Source organism: Thermobia domestica, chromosome 7 (assembly GCF_964235325.1).
Source record: "Thermobia domestica chromosome 7, izTheDome1.hap1.1, whole genome shotgun sequence".
Classification (NCBI taxonomy): Eukaryota; Metazoa; Arthropoda; class Insecta; order Zygentoma; family Lepismatidae; genus Thermobia; species Thermobia domestica.
Window position 1 is genome coordinate 63873483 of NC_137460.1, and position 24310 is coordinate 63897792.

General features: G+C 37.5%; 1 protein-coding gene across 1 annotated transcript in view; it reads left to right on the plus strand.

Moving 5' to 3' along the window:
* The window catches only part of DNaseII (deoxyribonuclease II), a 151511-nt gene that overhangs the window by 49005 nt on the left and 78196 nt on the right, over positions 1–24310 (plus strand). The window contains exon 4 of the mRNA XM_081764801.1: positions 6137–6334. Coding sequence (XP_081620927.1) covers positions 6137–6334 — 198 coding nt within the window. The remainder of the gene's footprint in view (positions 1–6136; positions 6335–24310) is intronic.

The following is a 24310-nucleotide window of genomic DNA, read 5'->3' on the forward strand; positions in this document are numbered from 1 at the left end:
ATATTTTAAAGTACTATCTTTGAGTGCATGGATTAATATGAAAATACTGGACACCAAAACCAGTTTAAGTTTATTTATCAGAGTAGATGGAAGTTATGGCTTACATCAGAGAAAATGGAAGTTATATGAGTAATGATATAGCAACCATTTTGGGGTTATCTAGGGATTGTGTCGGACATTTGATTGACCAATCACGTGTTTCAGTGTTCTTTATTTGGTCATCCTATTCTCGATTAACATAAAAGTTTGGAATACTGTGTGCTATAAGAAAGAAACTAAGCCTAAAATACAATTCTAGATAGACTGTCTTTGAATCTCGGCGGCATTTTGGAACCAAATTTAGTAACATTTTTGTTTTCTTTTACGACCTTGCAGTAAGTAGAGAAAAGTAGAAGCTCAATTAGTACATTGATTTTAAAAATAAACATAAATAAATAAATAAATAAATAATCATTTAATTCTTTATAGTATAATATACCATTAACTTGGGAAAATATTAAAAAGACGTATAAAACAAACAAACAAAAAAAATAAGTAGATAATAAAAAATAGTACTGCTTTAAATAAGTATAGTCTAAACAATACATTTTAGAATACATACAAATTAACAAAAGAGACACTGACCAAAGCTTAAAACCCACTTTATTTTAAATTATAATTTGTAACTGTTTCGGATATCTAGCATATCCTTCTTCAGACAGTATCGAAAATAAAACAATCAATCCAAAGCCATGAATAGTCTTACTATACAAATTAAACCATTGTTTTTAATTTCTGTATTAGGTTGGCACATAGAATATGTAAAAATGTGACCAGCTTAAGGTCGAAGGTAAAATGTTTAATTGTGTATAACTCTGGAACCATTTTGACATTTTAGGTACGAAATAGGTACGAAAATAATTCCTGTGATACCAATTTCAGCAGTATTTTGGAACCAAATTTAGTAACGTTTTTATTCTCTTTTACGACCTTGGCTAGAAAACTCGACTTCGAAGTAATAGACAACTTTGCCCAAGTCAAAGCAAGAAAGCATTTCGCAATGTGAAACTACATTAGACTTACGAACTACGGGAATTCAATACTCAAACTTGAAGTAGTACAGTACATCCATAACTACTGATTCCAATAGCTTAACAAGATAAAAAACAGAACATGTTCCTCGGACACTGAATCCATATCAAAAAGCCATTACTCGCTATGCCTTACTGTTTTTGTTGTATAGCGATAAAGTGTTGGGATATAAGAGTACGTAGGTGAAAAGGGTTTTAAAATGTGACACTAGCCGTTGCTAAGATAGTTATGAGTATGTGCAAACAGTAAGAAATAAGATGTATTGAAGATATGGATTATTGATGTTATGATTTAAGGTTCAAGATTAGAAAAGATATTACATTGATGAGAAATATGATTTAATTGAATTGAAGATATGAATGAGATTTATATGAAGTTAGTATAAAGGTATAGATAAAGAATAAACAAGCTTTGAGTGGATATACGAAATATTGATTTGAGTAGACTACTGTTGTAGTAAATTTTATGCAACTAAGTAATTCTAACCTAACATAAAGGTTGTTAATTTGAACCGGATAACCGGAAATCGTTAATTTGAACCACTTCTAGATTGATATAGAAGGTTAAGAGAGAAGATAGAACGTACTCTTGGGAAGCGGAATCGATTGAAAAAAAAAAAAAAACTCGATATCTCTTACCGTTTTTGGTCTACGGAAATCAGTATTGAAATTGGAACCAACCACTTCCGGTTTTGGTAGGGAGTTGCAGGTTGTGATGGTATGTACTCTTGAGACTGAATAATCCAAGACGTCCAATATGGTGACGAAGTTCTAAAGTGATGAATCTCTGCATAATTAAAGGGCTTAGAGCCCAACCCATGGGCGTCTCTGGCGGGGGGACGAGGGGGACGCGTCTCCCCCCAATTTTTTTGAAGTACAAAATATTCCATATTTTATTCTAATTTAATTTATTTACTAACGACCGTATTTGGAATATAATATTGAGGCTGTGAAACGATTATAACATAGTTCGAAGTTCTCAGGGGGTCCGTGAAAGTAACAAATGGAATCAAAAGATAATACATAGCTTGGGTTAGGTAGTACCATTTAAATAGCTTTTTTTATGTCCCCCCCCCAAAAAATTTACATGCCAGAGACGCCAGTGGCCCAACCCATGGGAAGTGTCAGCACATTTGATACCAGAAAAGCGTCTAGTATATAAGCCTAACGACACGTGATAAAAACCTGTGTCGATTCAAGTCCCATGCGCGCTTCTCTCCCGATCCTACCTCAGTACAGAAAACCGCTTAGTACTACTTTTGTTCAATGGCGATAAATGTTGAAACAGGAAATGTTCATTTTGAACTACTTCTGGATTCAATAGAGGGTTAAGGGAGGAGATACAGCGTACTCTTGGGAAGTTAAATTGATTGTAGAAAACTGCAACTCGATATCTCTTTTCGTTTTTGCTATACGGAAATCAGTATTGAAACCGAAGTAGTAGTAAATATGGACCACTTGTGGTTCTAGTAGTGTGTTGCGGGTTGTGATGGTATGTTCTCTTGACACTCCAAATCGATTGCAGAAACCACTCTGTTCTTTGGCGATCAACGTTGAAATCGGAAATCGTTGGAGAATGCGGAATCTGTTTTTGGAAAGATGTATCACTTAAAAAAAAAAACGATATTTTTTATCGTGTTTGCTCTACGGAAATCGGTATTAAAACCGGAAGTAGTAGTAAATTTCAACCCCTTTCAGTATTTAGTAGTGTGTTGCGGATTGAGATGGTATGATCCCTTGACATCCTATATCGATTGCAGAAAACTGCTTGTCGTTATGTGATACCATATTTATTCTATGACGACAAATGTTGAAACTGGAAATAGTTTAATTTGATTCACTTCGGGTTTGAAATGAAATGAAATCTTTAAGTTTTACGTCCCACAGTTATGCCGGTTAGACTAAAGGAAACGGTGATGATGAGAAATGATTAAATGATGGAATGAAGAAAGTGGGAGGAAACATGAGAATCCCTAGGAAACCCATGCACACGGTGTTTGTCCACACAAAGCTCATTTGGCACGAGCTGGGATCATGCACAACAGGTGAACGCTCTACCACTGATCCACTGCGACCCCCTATACTTCGGGTTTGAATGTAGTGTTAATGAAGGATTTGGAACATATTCTTGGGGCGCTAAATCAATTAAAAAAATACTACATCTCAATATCTCTCACCGTTTTTGTCTATAAAAGTAAGTATTGAAACCACAAGTAGTAGTAAATTTAAACATTTTCGTTTTTGGTAGATTATTGTGGATTGTGATGATATGATTTCTTGAGATACTTAATCGATTACGAAAAAAGCGCTTGCTGTTATCTATTATCATTTTTGTTCTATTGCGACAAGTGTTCAGACAGGAAATTTGCAGATTAGAACCACTTTCGATTTGAGTAAATGGTTAGTAAAAAAAAGAAATTGAACTTGGCCCAGCCTGCTACTCAGTAAATACAGGGTGGACCCAACCCAACTTTAGATAGGTGGGCCCCATTAAACCTCGAAGACCAGACAAACATAAAAATATTTTTATGTGCATGTATAGAAAGTTAAGTTTTCGAAACAGCATTTTCTTCTTCAGGTTCTATGGACAGACAGACAGGTTCTATTAACATCAAAATGTTCTATAGATAGAGACACGATTTTGTGGTAAATAAAAATTCACAATTTCGTTATAAAAAATACGCGTAAAGCGAGATAAAATCGTGAATGAAAATTCAATATAAGAACACTATTTTCCTTGGCAATTACAATTAGTTACCTTTCATTTCACCTTAATTTCCACTCATCAATCACCATGATATGAGCTTATGCATGACTAATATATCAAACAATATTTGAGTTTTTAAAAAATAACACTAAGCATACTCGCTGAATAAAAGTATCATTTAAAGAAAAACACACAGAGAGAATATTAATAGAAAAAAATAACTTTAGTGTTCACAGTTGACTTATGCAAATAACACTTAAGGATTGTTTCAATGATTTCTGGTGTTAAATTTGTTCTTTTGTCGGTAAGTATGTCATTGTGGAAGAGAGAGCCCTCTCCACATCAACATTCGAAACTGATATCTACACTCATGTCCAAAATGATTGTCGCATATATATAACTGTCTTCTTGTAAGACATAATTTGATAATGCTTATGTAGGATACTTTTAATATTGACACCGTGTATGATCGGCAAATGAATATTTGTGGTAAATTTCATAGGGAAAGAATTATAAATACGAAAATTAGTATGAGTGAAACAAAATGTTGCTAAATGGACAAGAAAGTTTTATTTTCGTTTTATTGTTCTTATTTACTGCTCTTTTGACATGAAACGTGTCACATACATGTCTTTGCCGATTATACACATACTAAAAATGTAAGAAATACGGGGCAAATTCATTATCAAATTATATTCCTACAACAATAATATTTATAGACATGCGACAATAATTTTGGACAGGAGTGTACATTAGTTGGAGACACTTTCCAGCGATTTCTGAATGCTCATTTAACATACCGCACAACACTCTTTCCACACTATCCACTTCACCCGTAGATATCGTGTCACCAAAAAATCGTGTCTGTATCTATAGACAATCGGGTCCACGAATATTGCGGGGTTTTGCGTCACGGTTGCAGGACAGACTTGTTAGCAACGCACAGTTGCCATGGATGATCGGATTTCGATGAAGCAAGAATTTTCGATTCCGATCGGATATGTTTTTGAGATAAATGTTTGCAATGTTATTTTAGACAGACAATTCAGCAATTAAATTATTGATTTATTAGTAGTAAAACACTGATAAAAGATATTCCTTGGATAGATCCTATTCCTTTCTATGAGAACAAACATATATCAACACTGTTTCAAACTAATAGTGCTTGAGTACAGAAGAACAAATGCTCAGAAAATAAAGAGAGGAGAGTCTATTTACATGCAATAGGGTGGTTTAAGTGTAAGGAAAGTCTCTAAGATGCTTTGAATGTGTTATGTAACATGTTAGAAACCAAAAATTAAAGCCCTCAATACGATTTCTCTAGAGTACAGTACCTAAAAATCCGCTCCCTAGTCGTTAATTTCAACAATTTGAAGGGACAGGCGTTTTATGTATGGTGAAGAGTCTAGGGCGACCATAGATCCCAAAAGAAAGTTTGCAACTAATTCAAGAGGCTTTTCAGTGAAATTCACTCCTCTTTGCCCACTACATCTCATTGTGCGTCTTTTTTCTTGTGGCAACATTGAAAAGAATGTGTTTTTGTTCTTCCATTACCTGTTGACTTAGATTAGCTCAAAAACAACCACGACTCCAGCAAATTTTGTGGAACAAGTCATTCTGAGACGCGTGAGACGAATTCAGTTGTCGCCTGGGAGTGGGGAGCACATAAAATATTTAGATTGTAGTAAGTGGATCTGAGAACGTACTGAACAATTCGTGATTTGGTTTGTAACTGTAAACATTTTCATTATTAAATGTAATTGTTTAATATCGGATTGTTGTTTTTGAAATGCACTATATGATATTATTTTCTCGAATCTTTAAATTAGTGGGAGTATTTTGCATTTTCGTAAATTATTTATTACCTAATTTGAGGGCAGGCCGGTAGCCAGCCCAAAAATGTAGGGGGGGGGGGCGGCTGAAGTTAGCCGGGATCCAACCATATTATAGTTCATCACTAGTTCATTTGCAAGTCTACCGTGTGAAAAGTTTAGAGGGGGCCCGCAAAAATTAAGGGGAGCGGCTCCCCTAGACCCCCTGGATACGGGCCTGTTTGAGGGGTAATAGTATTATCTATTGAATATTATTTGATCCTACTTCCTTCCTTGGCAGAGCTTCAAGAATTCTTGGGTTTTACCTCAACGCAGTATGGTTAACCTGATGTAAAAGTTTCATAAGATTGCATTAAATATGTGTTATTGTGTAAGCGCTAAATATAGGTGCATTAAATATAGGTGTGATTTTGCGTAAATAACTTCAATAAACTTCTTTGAGTTAAGTTTTTATTTAAATTTTATTTTTTTTATTTATAATCCATAATTTAAAAGAAATGTTTTATTTATATGAATATTATTTTTAGGAACGCAACTTTCGTACAACGATCCTTTGATCTATTTTCAACGGATACCACCATCGCTAGCAGACAGTTTGCCCCATCTAGTGGATGCTGCACAAAACAAACGTATACATAATGCGCCCTGGTATCACGAGATGGCTCTGACGACTCAGCAAAACGTTACCTTCCTGTCATTTGCCAAAACAGCAGAATTCAGTAAAGGCAAGTAATAATTCCATAAATATTTCAGTAGCATTCAGCAGAAGCATACATTTATTTCGTCATCACAAGAAATTTGTTTTCAACGAACTTAAAGAGTTCGTTACTGAATTCTCTATGTCTCTCTCTCTCTCTTTATGTGTGTTATTTGCGATTTTTTTCTTTCATTTTTGAGTCCTCCATTCGATAGAGCATCAAAAACTATCTGAAAGAAGTTATGGAAATTTTCACGTCACTCTTACCGTCAGGGGCGTCATTTAGGGGGGGGGGGCAGGGAGGGACATTTGCCCCCCTGAGTTTGAGGTGTATAGAGATTTTATCAATAGAATAGTAGTAAGTCAGTAAAAAACGCGAAATTTTACTTATATCAAGGGTTCTTGCCCCCCCCCCCAAGCAAAATCTGAAATGACGCTCCTGTTACCGTTCCCAAAATATTGGCCAAAAAAGTTTCGATTTCTTGAGATTTAAAGGAGCCATATCTCGGGAGCTTTAGGTCATAGAGAGATGATATTGTTGTTGATCAATATCTAAGAGGATGGTGAACATTTTGGTACCAAATAGTAGGCCTAACTGGTGGTCATTGTTTATATCTGCATTTTCCGCATATACGGTGATAACGGTAATAAAAAGTGACAACTCAGTATAGATTCAATAGATTCCATAATACGCAGATTACAAATATATAAGTGTACTATCCATTGAATTTAATCAAATAAATTTAATATACAATTTTCATATACATTTCGAAAAAAATAATTACTTGTAAGTTCGTTCTGGCAATACTCTTCGAATATTCCCAACTATTTTTTTTTTTTTTGTTTGGAAAAAATGTTTATACTGTCGTAAGTTATACAGGTATATAGAATTACCATTGACTTTTCTCGTCCTTGAAAATACTTATTTTTTTTTCTATTCCTCTCTGAAATGTTTGCAAATTCAGTATCATGAATAACTGAAATGTACGAAGCAACAACGCAAAGTAAATTCATTTTATACCTAAGTACGTTTCAACAACAAGAAAAGGAGATTAATGATAGAAATCAATGTAGTGAATTGACTCATCAAAGAAATGTGCCCTCCTCTTTATGGTTATGGTGCCCCAAATACATATCTTCGCTAATTCCACCTTCATTTATTGTATTTTGGTAAATAACTTAAAGATACTGGAAAACGTGAAAAAATGAGCCAGGTAGTCATAGGCAGTGATGATTTAAGATTTCTCCAGGGGAAAAGGAATTTGATTTTTGATTTTCAGTTTAACATCCCGTTGAGCGGCGACGCTATGTCGGACGTGGATCCACAGTTTGGCATGGAATCTAAACCACATGAGCTACCGCCGGGAATCGAACCCGGGTCTCCCACGCCAAAGGCATGTATGCTATCGGCTTAGCCACGAGGGAGTTCATGGGAAGAATTTGAATGCATGAGAGGAGAAAAATAATATCACGAAGTCGCAGTTCTTGTTTTTGCATTTATTGTCTGTTTTTCTTTATTGATTAGTGTCTGAAACAGTTAAAAATGAAAGGTACCGCAAAATTCCTGTCACTGCCGCGGTGAGACGTTAAATACTGGGAAAATACAATAAGTATGATTGAATATGTGGTCACTTGAGGAATTTCGCAGTTCCGGGGGCAATTCCTCCAGGTTCATCCCCTGAAACAACGTCTGGTCATAGGCATAACTAGAGAGAAGCCAGGGAGTCAGGCGCCCCACTAAAATACCTTTGGACAACAGGCAGAAACCAGAGATTCCGTGGCTCAATGAAAACTTGACCCATAACCCACCGCCCACATCACGCACGACCCACTGGATCCACGATTCACCGTGGCTGACTCCAGGGCCGTGCCTCGGAAAATCAGCGCCCGGGGCGAGAGTATACGACGTCGCCCCCATACATATATTCCAAGTAATTTTTCCTTTCTTTTGCCCCTTTTTCTCCCGACTTTTTCGCCCTGTTACTTCGGCGCCCGGGGCCGTCGCCCCGCTCGCCCCCCACGGCACGGCCCTGGCCCACTCTGACCCACCACCCACTAGTGTTGCCATGAGACGAGACGAGACGAGACTTCAGGCTGTCTCGTCTCGTCTCGTGCAAAGCGTGTCTCGTCTCGAAAAAATGTGCTCGTCCCGTCTCGTGTCTCGTCTCGAGAGGTTCTGTCCCGTCTCGTCTCGTTTGTCTTGTTTTGTCTCGTCTTGTCTCGTAAAAATATAGCAGCATACCATGGGAACGAAAGTAAAATGTAGCAGGCTGCACCATGCTAATCAAGATACAACTAACAAGGGAAGAGAGGGAGATTATATATCGAAGTGGAAGATGGTTTATATACCAATCGAAAGCACTAATGACGCCTATTACAAAACTGTAATGAAATTTTTCCGAATGCATATACTGTGCGAGTTATATGAATATACAGGGTGTCCAGAAAATCCATCTCCACCCCTTGAAATCGCAAACGATAAGACAGATGCCAAAACTGGAAAACACGTTCTTGATCATTATAAAAGTACAATGTACCAAAGCAAACATTGTTGTCCCAGGGCCACCCGGAGAGTCCCAGGCGGGATCCAACTCAAAAATTACAAAAGGTAAGGGGGTCAAGTAGTATATCGTTCGAAACTTCTTGGGAAATGAAAGAAGACGAACAAGTCCCAACTCTCTAAAATTACCCTGTGCAAAATGGCGGCCGGTCAAACTGTCAGCAAAAACGTCATTGTAGAGTCTATGGCCACCCTCCAAAGAAAGAAAAAAAAACTGAAACGGTAAGACAGATGTCAAAAAAGAAAAAGATGTGTGTTGTCTTTTCAAAAGTACAATGATTGAAAGTAAAAATGTTTGTCCCAGGGTCCTCCACAAGGTTCCAGACGGGGTCCTACTCAAAATTTTCAAATGGCAAATATGGTCAAATAAAGCTGTTGAGAAATAAAAGAACACGGAACAAGTCTCGATCTTCTAAAATTACCCTGTGTAAAATGGCGGCCGGTCAAAATGTACATCTTCATTTCGATTTTCTGAGCACGTTCACTTTCCATTTTGCAATCGGCACTTGTATTCATTCTGAGACATTTGTACGTATTTACTCTTCCTGGTGCAAGGAATTCTTTCGTTTGAATCATTTTATAATTGATAAACCAGATAACGAGCATAAGTATCACTGTTGTGCAGTCATAAACATAAATAAGTAGAGGTAAGAGTCTTTACTTCTGATGGCTCCAACCTCTACTTATTTATGTTTGTGGAAGTACATTATATGTTAACTAGTCAGTTCTATACTTAAAGATGTCAAATGTTGTCGTTTCTTTTCTTTATGTCTTAATTTGCTTTTATTTTATTATTTTTTTTCTTTATTTACATATTATTGGGCTCAAAGAGCAGAATCTCACAGTAGGGGCATTTCCTTTCTTTCCGTTGAGTACAAGAATTAAAGTGAAAATAAACTAAAACCCGGTTACAGAAAGAACAACTAAAATGCAAGATGTTTGCACAGTATTATCGTAGAGCGTCTATACTTGTTCTATCTGCTTTCACTTAATAACAGCTTTAAACGATGTGCTACTTGACCTCCCTTACCATTTGAACAATTTGAACATGATCCCCCTGTGGAGAACCCTGAGACAAATATTTTTACTTCCAATCATTGTACTTTTGAAATGATGACACACATGTTTTCCTCTTTTGACATCTGCCTCACCGTTTCAAGATTTTTTTGGGGGTGGCCATCGACTTTACAATTACGTTTTTGCTGACAGTTTGACCGGCCGCCATTTTGCACAAGGTAATTTTAGAGTATTGAGACTTGTTCCGTCTTCTTTCATTTCCCAAGAAGTTTCGAACGATATACTACTTGACCCCCTTACCTTTTGTAATTTTTGAGTTGGACCCCGCCCAGTACACTACGGGTGGCCTTGTGACAAGAATTTTTGCTTTGATACGTTGTACTTTTAAAATGATCAAACACATGTTTTCCAGTTTTGGCATCTGTCTTATCGTTTGCGATTTCAAGGGGTGGTAATGGCTTATCTGGACACTCTATATATCCATATAACTCGCATAGTATATGCATTCGGAAAATTTTTATTACAGTTTTGTAATAGGCGTCATTAGTGCTTTCGATTGGTATATAACCATCTTCCACTTCGATATATAATCTCCCTCTCTTCCCTTGTAAGTTACAAGTATTACCCAGAACACACAAGACAAGAAATGTCACGGTAGCTACACCGTGAAGCCTTCACCTCTGGTGTATGTGGTAGTCGGTTCGATCTCGGTTAGTGCCATGTGAGCTTTGTGGTGGACAAACATTGAATGTGTGTGGGGACCGCGGTGGCTCAGTGGTAGAGCGTTCACCTCTGGTGCTTCGGGTCTCGGGTTCGATCCCAGCCCCGCCAAGTGAACTTTGTGGTGAACAAACACCGTGTGCGTGGGTTTTCTCGGGGTTCTCCCGTTTCCTCCCACTTTCTTCATTCCACCATTTAATTCATTACTCATCATCACTGTCTCCTTTAGCCTAACCGGCATATCCGTGGGACGTAAAACTCAAAGATTTCATTTCATTTCATTTCATTTTTCGAATGTGTGTGTTTTCTCGAAGTTGTCTAGTATCCTACCACTTTCTTCATTCCACTAATTTTCCCATTATCATCCATTCGGCCAAAGTTACCTAAAGGTCTTAAAAATAAATTCAAATAAGCTCACAAGGCAAGGATAAATAGTTTACAAGATAACATATCTCTGCTGTTAGTTGTCTGAGGCTTCTCGACCCTGGCTTCTTTTTATTATATTCTAAAACATGGAAATTTGTTTCACCAGTTTCAATACACGAATATACAGTAAATTGCTCATAGGTACGTCGAAGATGAAGACACTAATGTTAAATAATGTTTACACGACAAGCAAAGTTCGAAGTAAAGGTGTCATCATCCCCGACACTATCGTATACTATCAGCCCACTTGCTTTATAGTGTATATATATATATATATACACAGAGAGAGAGAGAGAGAGAGAGAGAGAGAGAGAGAGAGAGAGATGGAAAGATATATAGATAAATAGAGAGATAGATATGTGTGTACACTTTGATTTCATATATCTTTGATTCCAGCCTTTGGGTTTCACAGTGTTAACCCATAACAATCCAAAAACTACTTTCCATTTTAGCATATTTAGATTTGTTGCAATTATTTTTTATTTTTTTAAAAAAGCTCGGAACCAAATAATTTTATTGAGTAATGGAAAGTATTTGATTGAAATTTTATATGTTACTGCACACTAAGCTCTACTTAAAGTGCCATAGTAATGGGAGCTGAACGACACATCGGACGAAAGAATGCTTGGGGCCAGTCTTCACCTCTATGGTTCAAATCTGTTCCCATAACCGCGGGGTGTGTGCTACTATGTGGTGCTTGCCCCGTTTGTGTAACAAACTCATGACAGTACACCCAGATTAGCTAATGTCTTAAAAAAAAAGTTGATTTTTGGGTGGCAATTTTGGATTAAAGTTCCTTATATTGTCGGGATCTATTCTCAATCATACAACGTACATCTTCATACCAAGCCTAGCGGTCTGCGGCGATAGACCATCGGCTTGAAGGCCCCGGGTTGAGTCCCGGAAGGGTCATGTGTATGGATTTTAACAACATTTGTTTTTTCGTACTGTGTCAGGGGGGGGGGGATCGTACGGGATAAAAGGATTTCAGTCTGAAAAAAATGGAGAGAATATCCTCCCCAGGATACTTTCATGGGAGTAAGGAATTAGTAAAAATATAGGATATACATTTTATAGCAGGTTTAAAAATATGGTTTGGGTATCCTATTTCATTTCTGTTAATTATGTTCTTCAATGTTCGAATTTTGATCATTCTCATGATATTTTCTGCTTTCAACGGAGTTCCATGAATATTATACCAAATGTTCTTTACACTTATCAAGTTCGAGAGGTTTTATGCGCCTGTAAGAAACAATTTCTGAAGATAATTCAGGTCCTAATGAATATTATTCACTAGGAAAGGGAAGTATTCCCCTCCTCTGAACATGGAAGCAGAGGGCAATTTCGCACTCTGGTCAGATCAAACATTTCCGCGTAAAAAAACGAAGGTCCCTCTGTAAAACTTCTTTACCTAAAGTATTATTATTAGTATCATAAATTTGCTGAAAGCAAACAATTTGAAGGGTTCGTCGATAATATCTTTGCTTCCTTTGTCGTCCGCCCGCCTTCCAAACGAAGAGGTGAATTTTACAACTGCTGTATAATAAGCGAGCGATTGGTAAAATGGTAAAAGTGTGTTTTTATGTGTGTGTGTGTATGTGTATGTGTGTGTGTGTGAGAGAGAGAGAGAGAGGAAGAGAGAGAGAAGACAAAATTTTAGTTGCAAGATGACATACTTCAATTGCCGTTTTCGGTTCATATAGCAAAAGAATACCGCCACCAGAGAATAAAGACAAGTGTAGACCTTACCCAGTTTTCAAATTGAATAGATGGTAGTGGTAGTTCGGTTTCTTGACCTTGTAAAAATCTTCCCTGTCTTTGATTTTGTTTGTCATCATTCCAGCCAGAAATAAAAAAAAAATGAGAATTCCTCAGTTTACAGCAAGGGGAATTGGGGACAAGACATTAAGGATGATATTTCTGGAAGCTCATATATCACGATTGTTTCATTCAATAGACAGAGGACACTTTTCTATGAAGGCTTTTCAACATGTTTTCTCACAAAGGGGATTTTCCTTTTGCAATCTATATGACCACTGGCAATTTCAATCTTGGCCATTCCCGCCAGTGTTTTCATTTTCGAGACACGAGACAAGACGAGACATTTCACGAGACGTCCCGTCTCGTCTCGTTTTCGAGACGGGACAAGTAGTCTGTCTCGTCTCGTGTCTCGTCTAAGAGGGTTCTGTCTCGTGTCTCGTCTCGTTTACGAGACGAGACGAGACGAGACACGAGAAATGTCTTGTCTCGTGGCAACACTACTACCCACCGTGACCCACCTCTACCAAAACCCATCGTCATCAACTCTGACTCATGATCTATGCCCTTTTCTCAACTGACTAAAGAGTTTATACTTGTAATAAATGAAGTCTGTGAAATTATCACAATCGGAGTTTCAATTTTTATGGTCAATTGCTCAAGTACCGCTCTGTTACAATACCGTTGGATGTGATCTTTACGATATAAAGGTAAAGTGTTTGTCATGTCCATATTACGATGAATTTTAATTTAATTATCGTATATAGTTACATCATTGTTAAATTACAGATATTTTTCAGTAGAAAATAGGATGAAATTTGAATCTTAAGGGAAAGTAGGTCAACGCGAAAAAAAAATATGTAAAATTCGGCTGTGTCTCGAAACCCAAGTAGTAAGTCCTATTGTTACTATTACACTTACAAATATCAGTATCCAAAAGTGCCTGAAGTCCTTTTTCACTTAGATATACTCATCTCATGTAAGTAAATAGAAACAAAAGAGACAGGAAGAAAAATAGAGGCCTTAAAAGTAAAACTTAGACAAATTCACCAGTGTTCAGAAGATGCTGTCTACAATGCAGTGAGCAGAGTGGGTCGATGAGTCAGAGTGGGTCGATGAGTCAGAGTGGGTCATTGTTGGGTCGCAGTGGGTCACATCCTGTAGACCCACGACCCACTGACCCATTCCGTCTTTGGCGAAAACTGGTTGTTGCAGAAATGAGGGTCCATAGATCCTCCTTCTCCACGGTAGCAAAATATCCCAGTTTCCTCAATGTAGATAGTACTTTCAAATTGTTGTTACATGAACTAAAATTATTTTCAAGATCTTTCGTATAGTGTATAAATTGAAGGGTACAACATTTATGACATAAACTGTGCACTCAGATTTATAGACTATGAAAAAAAATATTTCGAAACAATTATTAGTTTAATTGGATTCTGTAGACATTACCTGGCTCACTTCTACTTTTTTAAAAATTTGCATTATTTATTCACTAAATAATAATAATAATAAATGGACGAGAGCTTCACGAAGAGCCATAATAAAAAATAAAATTAATAAATTTCCCTGAAATATTTTTCTGAAAAAATACACAAAATAATTCACCTTGATATCTTTCGATGTCAGCGATGCGGGTTTTAACTTGTGCTTCTCTCTGTTAGTGTTAATGATGATGTTTTCAGACAATTTCAATATACAGGATGTTAAAGTAAATTTCGAGGTAATCCTTGTTGAAGGCAATCGAAGATTTGCCCCTAACGGAAATTCGCAGTCCCGAGAGGGAAAAATCCCTTTTGGGCCATCCCTGAAATTATCGTTAGATAATATTGTCGTATGTGATAAATAGATTCATTAAATGAATAATCTTAAAAAGGTAAGTTGTTTTCAATACCACATTTACTCTATGTGTACAGTTTGTTTGTTGTCTTCTGTTCCTATAAAAGACAAATACGTAGAAAGATGATTTCTTTTGTAATAATTTAGTTCACAATTTTCTAATACTAATTTCTTATATGATTTTCTTTTCTTTAAAAAAGTTCATTGGTTATTATCAGGCCCGTATTTATGTATTGTGCGCCCGTGTGCTCTTAATAATCCCCCCCCCCCTCGAAAACGACCAATATTAGAGTTGAATTCATAGTTTTTGGTGTCGCTGAGGTCAACTTCAAGGTCATACTGCACTCCCCAGGAAGGGGCTGATCGAAAACGACCAATATTATTGTTGAATTCATAGTTTTCGAGGTCGCTGGTTTAATGGTATCAATTGTCATGATGCTCAAGTTCATCCTCACCCCTTGGGGTGGGGGTGGGAGAGATAACTTTTAAAAAATAATCAGATAAGCTAGCTAATTACTAACTACTGTAATTAGAGCGAATTAAACACATTAACATATTTTCTCGCGCTTGCGTGGGACTCTGCGGGTTGCTAGTTTTAAATATTACTTTATTGTGAATCTTTGAAAAAATTCAAAATTTTGCCGCCCTGTGCTCGAGCACAGAATAACATTTACCTAGATACGGGCCAGGTTATTATTGTGAATTTACTTTTATGTAAATGGCATGGTAACCCCTGGCTCTGCGTTCAGTTAGTTTGGCGCCCTCCCAATACCTATACTACAGCTCCTTTCATGGAGCCAATCGACTCCTGGGTTATTTTTTTTTAACATCCTATAATTGTGCTTCGTGGATTAGGAAGACGGTGATGATGTTAATGATCGAAAAGGTCCAATGAAGGAAGTGCGGGGCCACGCACATGTTGTTTGCCACTACAAATTCCACTTAGCATGAGCTCGGATTCCGCCTAGTGAACTTTGTGGTGGACAAACACCGTGTGCGTAGGGTTCCTCGGAGTTCTCCCGTTTCCTTTCACTTTCTTCATCCCACCATTTCATTCATTGCTCATCATCACCGTCTCCTTTAGCCTAGCCGGTATAACCGTGGGACGTAAAATTCAAAAATTTCATTTCATTTCATATACTGGGATTGAACTAGAGTACGTTTGTTTTTACTTCGCATGCTTCCCGCCTAAAAGGTGGGTCTGTTTGCAACACGTTGTTGCCACGCCACGGTTAAGTTGAGAGTTACAATACGCTAGAACACATAGCAAAACGCCACACCACTCACAAATCAGTGTAACACACTTGTTGACGTGTGGCAACTAAGCACTCCAAATACCCGCCAAACAGCAATGACCTCATTTGATGGGCTGACTGACAACTAACGTCGCCTACACGATAGAGCCAATAAGACATCTATTGGGCTAAAACGTTCACGTGAGTGCTAGCAGAAACTATTTGAAAGGCCAACCAAGTGGACTGGCGGGAAGTGTGCCAAGATAAAACAAACGTACTCTAGCGACTCTACACACCAGGGGTGAGGTCTCTACCACTTAGCCTTCGCGGCTGTCTCCTGGATTAATTAAGGGAGTGATATCCGTTAAGGGAACTGATGAAAACAGGCTTTCATTTTGCTATGTGTTAGACTGTTCGTATTGCTGTGTATTTATGCATTCATATTGTAACCCATATCTCTTGTATCTCTTGTATTTCGTTTGCTTCTGTTTTATATAAAATACATCATTGATAATATCTACCCTTTCAATTAACATTCTCATTAATTAGTTATTTAATTACACGTAAGAGTGTATAATTACACTAATGTATTATGTCGTCAGAACAAATTAATAAACCTACCAATAAAAGAGTGAACCGATTGGAGTGAAGAGATAAATCGATTGGACTTAACTTTTTTTTTTTTCACTTCTTCTAATTGAAAAGTTTATTTATTTATTTTAGAAAGTTTGTTCAGGCTATTTGGTTACAGTTTTATTGGTTAAAATAACAATTTAATTTGATTATAACTTTGAATTAAATACGAGGTTAATTCAGTAAATAAGGACAAATTGACGATTTGTATTGAGACGAATTAGTAATCCATATGATGGTATTTATCTAGTTAGTCACCGTTCTTTATACGATAATAAAGTAGGTGTTTGCAATTTCACTAGACCAAACTCTGACCTTTTGCTATTCAACTCCTGAACATTGATTCGGTAAATATAATGGTTGCATTAGGTAGTTTTGATATTTCTGAAGGAAAAAAGGTTTGTTCCATAGAACAACAACTAGTGCTTTTTAAACACAATAAACAAGCAGCGAAGTTGCCGGAGTGTAGGCAATATTGACAATTCACTACAATATTATCTGCAAGCGGATATTTTTAACTAAAAGAAGACAATGAAGTTTGCTACAAAATTATTTTCTAGCTCACACGGTATCTACATATACACTTGACAGTTTTCACCTCATGTTATGAATGAAATGATAAAAATATTATAATTATTTCAACTCATTTTAAATGAATATGCACATGTTGGTTATTATATTAGTAACGATGCTATTTTTTTTTTTTTGTGTGTGTGTTACGTTTTTACTCTTCACAACGAAAATATGATGCCTAGATTATTGTTATGTCCTCTAAAAGTAAATGTAAGCAGGGGTGAAAGTGACGGGTAACGAGGGGGAGGGACGTCATCCTCCTACTTCCAAAAAATATTTATGGGGTCCCTCCACTTCCTACAAAATTACAAATGGGCAAAGATAAACACGGGGAACGGTGTGAAGTCATGAGTCCTCCTACCTCTTAAGATCCACTTTTACCCCTGAATGTAAGTATTAAGAAGGAAACGTAGGTATCATATAGCTTGAATCAAAGAAAAGTCCAGGTTAAAAGCCATTAAAGTCCAAAATCACTAAAGTGGAGAAAACTCACTTTAAGGTGGATCACCACCCGGAAGTCAATACATATTTAAACTCATTCCCTTAATTAATGCTCAATGAAACGTTCCATATTATAAATATTGTAATATAAGATAGAGTTATGTTTCAGCTACGACACAAGACACTGATTCGTTTGGTTGTGTCTTCTGATATCGAAAAAGATAACAAATAAAAGAAAATATTTGATTCGTTTTACAATGAGCACACAAGATGACACTTGCTGCTAGATCTTACTAGAAGTGCTCAGTTTTATGAAATGTTTATTTGTATGTGAAAAGTATTTTAAAGTACCGGTAACGATCTTCTTACGAAATAGATATATTGTTCGACCGTTTTTCGTGTTATGTTTCACATTTTATTTAAATATTAATTTACATGTAAGGAAATAGAGTTTGAGAAGAAAATTGCGCAGAACGCCATAATGCGTTGTTGCCAAATTTGAACGTATGCTGTGGTAGTTACAATAAGAAAATTCCTGAATTATAGCGTTGCAGTTTGAGAAGCGGAATTTAGCTATGAATGGCGGCAAAAAGTCGAAAAATAAATTCTCCAGTAATTATCCAAGCAAAATTCCATCATTGCTTCCTTTATTATTTGGCATCAGTAACACTCGACACTATCTGGCAACGCTGCACTATTTAAGCAACGTTTAGCAAAGCATCGAGAACATCGAGTGATCCACCTTACAGGCACGTAGCCAAGGGTCCCCTTCGAGACCAGAAATGAAAAAAAATTAGGGAAGGATAAAAGAAAATGAAATGAAAAAAGAAGGATCAGCGTTAAAAATTAAAAAGAAAACTACAGGAAGCTTTTGCTTACTCTTTCTTATGAGGAGATTTGTATTACTTGCAATATGGTGGCGAGGTAAGCGAGGTATTCTAGAAGAGGCAGGAAATTTGAAATTTCAAGAAAAGTTATGGAATTCTCAGAATTCCTGCTACTAATAGTAGTAGTCAGGGAGATTTCAAGCTTTCGAAAGCATAAGTGCCGTTGTGTAACAGCGTGGACATTTTTAATCATAACTTTTCGTCATCACATCCTTGCAGTATCAAACATGTTATTTTAAGAACAATTTTCTGTTGCTCCTTTAACCTGTTATTTGGAACCGACAGTAGTTGACGGAATAAAAAAAAAAAAATGTTGAAAGAAAGTTCTGTTAGCATTTGATTCAACAGAGAAGGGAACGCATGTATTGTAAAACTAGTTGAATATACACATGCTTCGCACAGGGGCTTTATTTGAAAGTCAACGCCTGTGGGAGTATCACCATTGATCTCAGCGTCCGCGAAAACTATGGATTTGATACTAATATCAGTCATTCTGTCTATTTTTTTTACATGTCTCGGTATCCACCCCTCGCTGACCCGGCCCGCATACTTGCAAGTCATCGCTAATGGAAGTGTCACAGTTGATTTCAGCGACCGCGAAAACTATGGATTTGACACTAATATCGGTCATTTTGAATTACTTTTATATGTCTTGGTATCTCACCCCCCCCCCCTCCGGTGACCCCCGGCCCGGAGCCGAATAGCGTGAATTTGGTAGTTAATGCGACTGGAGTTTCACCATTGATTTCAGCGACCGGGAAAATATGAATTCGACACTAATAGCTCAAGTGATAGAGCGTTGGCTTCGCATTCGGGAGGTCGTGGCTTCGAATCCAGCTGCCTATCATCCTGACTGAGGTTTTCCAGGGTTTCCCTCAGTCCTACCAGGCAAATGCCGGGATGGCACCTACTAAACAGGCCCTGACCGAGACCTTCCCAAATCCTTAACATTGTTAATGTTGTTGGATATACAATGTAAAATGGCCTCTGAGCTGTATCTGGTGATTGTTAAATAAATAAATAAATATTGGTCATTTTCTACTACTTTTACATGTCCCGGTAAACGCCCCCCTGAGACCCCCTGGTTCGAATTTCGACAAAAACGTTTAACTCTGGTCTGGAGCCTGGACCAAGGTATTCGTGACTAAAATTTGGTAACGCTCGGTCAATTTGTCTGGTTCCCAAGCCGGTTCCGGTAAACGACCCCTGAGTCCCCAATGTTTCAAAATTAAAAAAAAAAAACTCTTCGTCTTGATCTGGGGCCTGGGCCAAGGTACCCCTGACCAAAATTTGGTAACTCTCGGTCCACTCGTCTGGTCCCCAGGCCGCACATAGACAGACAGACAGAAAGACAGACAAACACACAAACAAACTCTTTATTTTATTTATATTAGAAGATAGTTTACAAGACAGTATTCAGTATGTACTTTTTATAATAATTGAGGTCATAGCAAAAGGAAAATTGTTATATTTGAATAAACAGGAGAAGGACGTAAATATTGCAAAATCTTTTTCAATACTTTTTTTTAAATCCCTTTGCTCGAAATTTCTTCATAGTTTCTTATTAAAATACTTGCCAACATATCCTCATTTTATTGTCCTATTGATAGTAAACTAGTTTAGATTGATCGAGCTCCTGGGCCTTCAGAATTTCATGTCACTCCCCCCCCCCCGTTACGAAATCCTGGCTAAACGAACCAATATACTGTATGTTCCAGTAAAATAGTTTAGAGTGATCGAGCCCCTTTTGTGATGAGCACAGTATTTCATGTCACGGACCCCCCCCCCCCCTCCTTCACGAAATCCTGGCTACGTGCCTGCACCTTAAGGTTGAAAAACGCGTCCAAACTCGTACTATTGGAGCATGTCTTTTGTAAATATGTATAACTTTTTTAAAAATATTTTTGCAAACTCCGATTCTTACGTAACAGTGATTTAAATTGTTCAATAATCTGTATCTTACCTTTCCCTGTTCAAAAACCTAGAATATATATAATGAACATTTCCTTTCTGACGAAAACTTGTAATTTGATGTTCCCATCGTGTAAAAACTAGTCTTCAATATAACACACACTATTCTATTCTATTCTATTCATCTCCCTTGCGGGAGATTTTAAAATTAGAGTCACAGCACTAAGGCCAAGTTGACTGCTTCACTAAAATTGTTTTAAATCTTCTTGTTGTTATTATAATTGTAAAAACATGGCCCGTTCCAAAATGGACGAATTGGCCTGTTTCAAATAGTTCTGTTTCCACACTAGTTTGTTATTGAAAAAGGAAGGCAGAAGCGTAGAACATACAAAAAATTATGTAAAACACTATAAAAATTGCAATGCACTATATTATGTCCAAAATGGAAATTGTTGTTAATAATTAAATTGAAATAATTAAAGAGCATGACGCTCTATTGTGTACAACATTCTACGCCATCTTGCCAACCATCCAATTAGATCTCATGTATAACACACACAAAAAATCTCGGAAAGAAAAATATATCTTAGTTACGGAAATACAAAACTTCAAACAATGCAAAAATGTGCTGCTTACGTCATGGCAACAGAATGAAGCGTCGTGGTGTGATGTGATATCGGTTTCCCTCTCCGAGCTGTATTGAAAGCTTTAAGGGATCCTTTCATTTTGCAGTGTTTTACCGTAAACTACAATAAATTTAATGAATTATTGAAAGGAGCAGTAATAAAATAAGTAAATATTTACTATATATAAAAATAAAATGTTATTTTTATATACTTACTGTATATAAAATAAAATGTTGTAGTGTAAAATACACTAAAATGATTATTCTATCTGACCTTGTTTTCATATTGTCAAACTAAAACACAATAACACACTGAGCCAGGGACGGATCCAGGGGGGGGGGCGATTGGGGCAATTGCCCCCACAGAAGAGGAAACTTTCTTATTTTATATATATAAATAAAACCCATTCCAAAGTTTGGAGCCCTTAAAAGTAGCAGTATGACAACTCACCGCCCCCCCCCCCAGAAGTCGGTCCTAGATCCGCCCCCTGCACTGAGCAAGGCTACGTGATATATATAAACACAATCACGTAACAGTTTCAACACACTAGCTGTGTCGTCATCAGACTTCCACTCATTCTCTTTTCTTACCCATATTTTGTCCGTATATTTGAAGCACTGTCTTCCTCTAGCTATTTTTCCTTTTACAATTCTCTCCGTAGCTACTAACACGATTCTTTCATGTCTAATAATGTATGGCAATTATCCTATTTCGTCTTTTCGAAATATTCTTCAATATACCCCTTTTTCCTCTACCGTTTCCAATATTCTCTCCTTTGAAACCTTGTCTGTCCATCTAATTTTTATCATTCTTGTATAGCACTACATTCCAAAGGCTTCCATTCACGGTTTTTCCTTATATAAAGGTAACCAAGAAAGTTCTGTCGTTTTTTTTTTTTGTGAGGGTCAGTATTCAGTTGGCCTCACACCGTGAGTTGAATGCGACTGGAGATAAGGCGAAGGTCAGTTGTTGGTGTGGGTATATCCAATACTACCTGGTTGTGGCAGTTCAGTTACACCGTGAACTTGCGTAAGGACAGAGTGAACATGGGACCTCCACACAGCGTCATAAGGGCGTGTATGCTGTACGAGTTAAAACTGGGGTCAAACGCCGCTGCAGTGGGACGGAAGATATGACAGGCCTTTGATAAGGATGTCGTGACTACGCTGACAGTGCAGCGGCGGTTTAACAAGTTTAAGGACGGAAACACTACGTGCCGGAAGACCAACACGTGTACAAAATAAAGATCTTCTTCAGGCAGCAATTGAGGCAAACTGTGGTCAGGCATGTGAGGAACTGGGAGTACAATTCAGTGTGAGTCGAAAAACCGTTCGGCAGCACCTGTATCAACTTGGGAAGCACTACAAGTTGGCTCGATGGGTCCAACATGATTTGACTCCAGGCTAGAAGACAACGCGAGCAGAAACATGTGTTTCTTTGTTGTCTCGTCCGAGGAAGGAGCCATTTCTGGACAGGGTGTTAACATGTGATGAGAAGTAGGTTCTGTACGAAGCTCCACGGCGCCGTCATCTGCATCGGGAACTGCTACCAGCTGGTCAGAGCATCAGTGCAACTGTGTACTGTCAGCGGTAGAGCAATGTTCAAGAAGAACTCAAAACTCTGGATCGCAAAGGGGTCCTCCTGTTACAGGACAACGCTAAGCCCCACATGGCTTGGATGATCTGGGGGCACCATTCTACACCTTGGATGGGAAACATTATTGCATCCGTGATACTCCCCGGACATTGCACCGTCTGATCATCACCTTAGTGGACGCCGGTTCAAATAATTAGTAGAGGTGCAAAATAGACTTGATACGTACTTCGCTTCACGGCCTACCGCGATAGATTCCATGGCCTCCGAGAACGTTGGCAGAAATTCGTCGATGCTGATGGGGACTGTTTTGTTCTTCCAGGTACGACTTAGGTGATATATCGATGTTCGAAGGTGGTGGGTGGAAAAGCGACAGAACATTCTTGGTTACCTTTATAATATTTTTAGATCTACAATATTTTTTTCCTAATTTTGTCGAAAACTACACATGAGGATTTACGTCAGCGTAATTTTTTTAAACATCAATCATGGATATCTAGGCATTACCTTATCTTTGGACTTTGGGGGGCACAGTGCCTCAGTGGTAGAGCGCGTATCCCTGGTGCATGGGGTCCCGTGTTCGATCCCGTCCCAGATGGACAACATCGTGTCCGTGAATTTTCTCGGGGCACTCTCAATTCCTCCCACTTTCTCATTCCACTAATTCTTCCTTCATCATTCACTTGCCTTAATAATCGTCTCCGTTAGCCTAAAAGTACGTAATCATGGGGCATTAAAGATTTAATTTTACCTTTGGACTTTCGTTTGCTTTATACGCTAATTCGTAACATTGTAGAATATATGATCATAGTTTGAGTGTCTGTGTTTTTTAACTTCATTGAAAAAAGAAGAAAGATCTCATACGAAAAAAATAGTAGAAACGGAGCGATGTAAGGATTTTTACACCGTCAAAGAATTGGCGATAATGCCACCGCTAAAAATTGCACACTCTTAAATGAATTTGTAATTGCAATTTGTTAAAATAATCTCAAATTTAGAATCTTTTAACTACCGCGTATGCCATTGGTGAAAGTGCCTGCGTTTGGATGCATTGTGCTTTTGTGCTTTTGACACTAATGAGAATATGCTGAATCAAATGTAACATTTTAAGGTATATCCGTTCATGGAGTCACTCGAATAATTACGTCAAAGTTGGAATCTTCGAACAACCACTTATGCCAGTGGTGAAATTTATCCAAACATGGGGTTCATTTTCCTAGTGCTGTTAGCATTAGCTCTTTCTGAGGTTCTTGACATTGAAGTCTTGCTTCTGAGAGTAGTGTAATATATTAACAATTCTTCAAATAAAGTTCTTCCTTTCTCCTTGTCAGAAAGTTCGGTACTTTTATGTATTCATCTAAATTTGGGGCCATTCACCCAAGGGATTCGTTGAGAAAGTTCCACTAAAACGTCTTTTACAGTCCACTTGTTTTAATCTAAGATCGTTCATTGGCATAGGACCATTCATCCGGTTCCATTATTGTGTTTCATCTTGTTAAGGTTTATTGTGCGTGCGAAAACACAAAATAAAAGTTGTCAAAAGGTTGCGTGTCTATGAAATAAAGACACTCTTAGTACTTGAAAGGATCGCTTCTTTGTAATAGAAACTGATACTTAAGTACTAATTGAAACTTTTGAGGGTTTTTTTTTTGTTTTTTTTAAAGAAAAAGGAAATGTGTATAGAAGTTTGGTTCATTCTTCTATAGTTTCAAAGCTTTCAATTTCGTAAAATGGTCTTTTTCAAAAAGACTTATGCGGACTTCTCTACGACTATATGTTCTTTAA